Source organism: Nannospalax galili, unplaced genomic scaffold (assembly GCF_000622305.1).
Source record: "Nannospalax galili isolate Female #2095 unplaced genomic scaffold, S.galili_v1.0 scaffold593, whole genome shotgun sequence".
Lineage (NCBI taxonomy): Eukaryota > Metazoa > Chordata > Mammalia > Rodentia > Spalacidae > Nannospalax > Nannospalax galili.
In genome coordinates, this window is record NW_008332686.1 from 761955 (window position 1) to 764903 (window position 2949).

The 2949-nt window shown below is 35.1% G+C and overlaps 1 protein-coding gene across 1 annotated transcript in view; it reads right to left on the reverse strand.

The window, feature by feature from the left end:
- Window positions 1-799: 799 nt before the first annotated feature.
- The window catches only part of LOC108490557 (olfactory receptor 4C11-like), a 5290-nt gene continuing 3140 nt past the window's right edge, over window positions 800-2949 (reverse strand). Inside the window, exon 3 of the mRNA XM_017796775.2 lies at window positions 800-1739. Within this exon, the coding sequence (XP_017652264.2) occupies window positions 800-1739 (940 nt within the window). The remainder of the gene's footprint in view (window positions 1740-2949) is intronic.

Below are 2949 nucleotides of genomic sequence, written 5' to 3' on the forward strand. Positions count from 1 at the left end.
TTTAAGGATCTTGAATCCAACATGTTTAAAACAGACATTAAACACATAAGAAAAATGATTAATATTCATCTGCATATATTGCAAATATATATTCCATTTGTGAATACAATTTGGGAAACTGACAAATATCTGTCTTTGGACATGAACATCTACTCTACAGCATTTGTCTCAGGCTCTGTTTCATTGTCCAACTGCTGTGAAATCAGAAAAGGTCTCCTATGATTGTTTTAAAATTATGAAATAGATACTAAAGTGTTCACAAGATTTATCCTGACTCAGAATATCATTGGCTTGGATTAAATTCACATATCTATGTACTATATATTATATAGAAATTAGAGGACTGAATGAGATAATGATTTATGTCCACAAAAACAGATGTTTTAATAATCCCCTGCAAGGAATACTTTATTTTTCCAGTCCATGCAACAAAGCTATAGTCAAGGTACCATATATTCTAAACTGACCCCAAACCTAGCTGAAAAAATATTGGCAAGTGATTACTACTGGGTAAGGAAAAGCTGGTCTTCCTAAAGCAAGAGACTCTAAATATGTGGACTAGACCTCAGTAGATGAATTTGTAGTGAGGGACATTCGGGGATAATGACAAGACACAATGGGCCTTAACAGAAATAACAGAATATATGAACTCCAATGGGGGGGATCCATGAGATTGTGCTGGTGAGGAAAGGGGCATAAAGATGACTAAGATTTATTGACATGTTTAGTATGAAATATGCAAAAATTCAACAAAAACATTTGTAAAAAAGAAACCTCATATAGGATTTATCAACTGAAGTCACACTTTACGACACCATAACCTTATCATAGCATTTTTCACTTCTGCATTCCTCAGAGTATAGATCAGAGGATTAAGTAAAGGGGTACCAATTGTGTAAAACACAGCCACCATCTTGTCTATTGGAAATGTGGTTGGTGGACGTGTGTATATAAATATACAGGGACCAAAAAATATGACAACCACAATGAAGTGGGAGGTGCACGTGGAAAGGGCCTTCCGCCTTCCTTCTGCACTGTGGTTTCTCAGAGAGTATAAGATGACAATGTAGGAGATGAGCAAAAGTATGAAACTCACCATGCATATGGCGCCACTGTTAGACACAACTAGCAAATTTATCACATAGGTGTCCATGCAGGCAAGTTTCAACAATGGCTGCAAATCACAGAAATAGTGGTCAATCACATTTGGGCCACAAAAGGGCAATCTTAAAGCCAGGAAAATCTGTGCTGAAGAATGGATACAAGACCCTACCCAGGCCACAATCACTAACACAGCACACACACGCTGAGCCATGATGGTGGTGTATCTCAGAGGTTTACAGATGGCCACATAGCGATCAAAGGCCATTAAGATGAGTACAAAGATCTCCATGCATCCAAAGAAGTGGGCTGCAAAGACTTGTGTCATGCACTCATTGTAGGAAATGATCTTCTTCTGGGAGAGGGAATCTACAATCAACCTGGGTGCTGTGGTTGTAGAGAAGCATGCATCAGCAAAGGACAGGTAGAAGAGGAAAAAGTACATGGGACTCTCAAGGGTCCTGCTTGTCTTGATGGTCACCACAATGAGAAAGTTCCCCAACAAAGTCATAATGTAAAATATCAAAAAGATTCCAAATATTGCCTTCTGTTTTCTGGGATCCTGTGTCAACCCAAACAGAATGAATTCAGACACATTGCTTTTCATTACTATACCAATGGCTATAGGTTCGAGGCAGCTGACAAATGTTTAATCTGCAGTGAAAGAAATAACATTTTGAGATCAGTGGTCTGCCATCTAAATTCCTTGACTCTTCTGAATTCTCTGTTATTTCTAACTCCCTTTTTCATGAAAAGAAATGGTCTAAGAATCGTTAAAATTCTATAACAGGTAACTTCATTCTGGCAAAAGCCATCATTGCCTTAGAAGTTCTTTGAGTCAGATCAAGGCTTTTGTAGTTGAATAATGAAAAAATTGAAAGCTGGTCAAAAATTTTCATTTTACTGATATCACAAATTACACAGAAAATATTTTTCTTTCCTTGACCAAGTGAGCTTCTAGTTTGGATACTTAGACTACATGTTTAGAAGGGAATACAAAACTGTCCCTACCTTATCCTAAGTGTTCTGAAGAAATGATATATATTTTACATACCTACATACATGTCTTATTATATGTTAACTATGTGTTCTAAAATAATACATTTACTACTCAATATAATGTGTACATGAACTCAATATATCAAAGCCACGAAAATTTGTATAGCAATTCTATGCCAAAATAGTATAAAATTCCATTTTAAGATCATTTTAATCATATGAAAATGATTAGATAATAGACTGAAATAAAGACATAAAATTCATATTATCATTACGGTTTCCTATTTTTTTGAAGTAGTGTGTATTGAAAACACTCTAGTTAATTCATGTAACTATATAGGCATTATTTTAAAGCACACATTTTCAAGTATGAGCACACATACAGCCAAATGCAGTTTCATAGCCTTTAATCCACCATTCAGAAGGCAGAGGCGGGCTGCACTCTATGAGTGGAGGCCAGGTTGTTCTACATAGTGAATTCTAGGTCAGCCAGGGTTACAGAGTGATGGATTGTCTCAAAAAACAAATGAGAGAAGGTCAAACTTACAACTTCAATGCTCTATTCTAAGAGGAAATAAATTAAATACAATAAAAGGTTACAATATAATATTAGTTGGTTACTAAAACCTTAAGTAATGAACCAGATTCTTGTTATAAGTTGTTCAGGTAAACTGACATTTTGATTAGGACAAGTATTGATAAAATATGTTTAAAATAAATGCTTATCAGAATAATTTACCCAAGAACTATAAAGTAATGTTTAATAGAACCAAGAATTAGTAAACTGTACTGAGAAGTGTTTTGGTAGAAAATAATCTATCATTGCTACAAAGAATGGTTAAAACATGA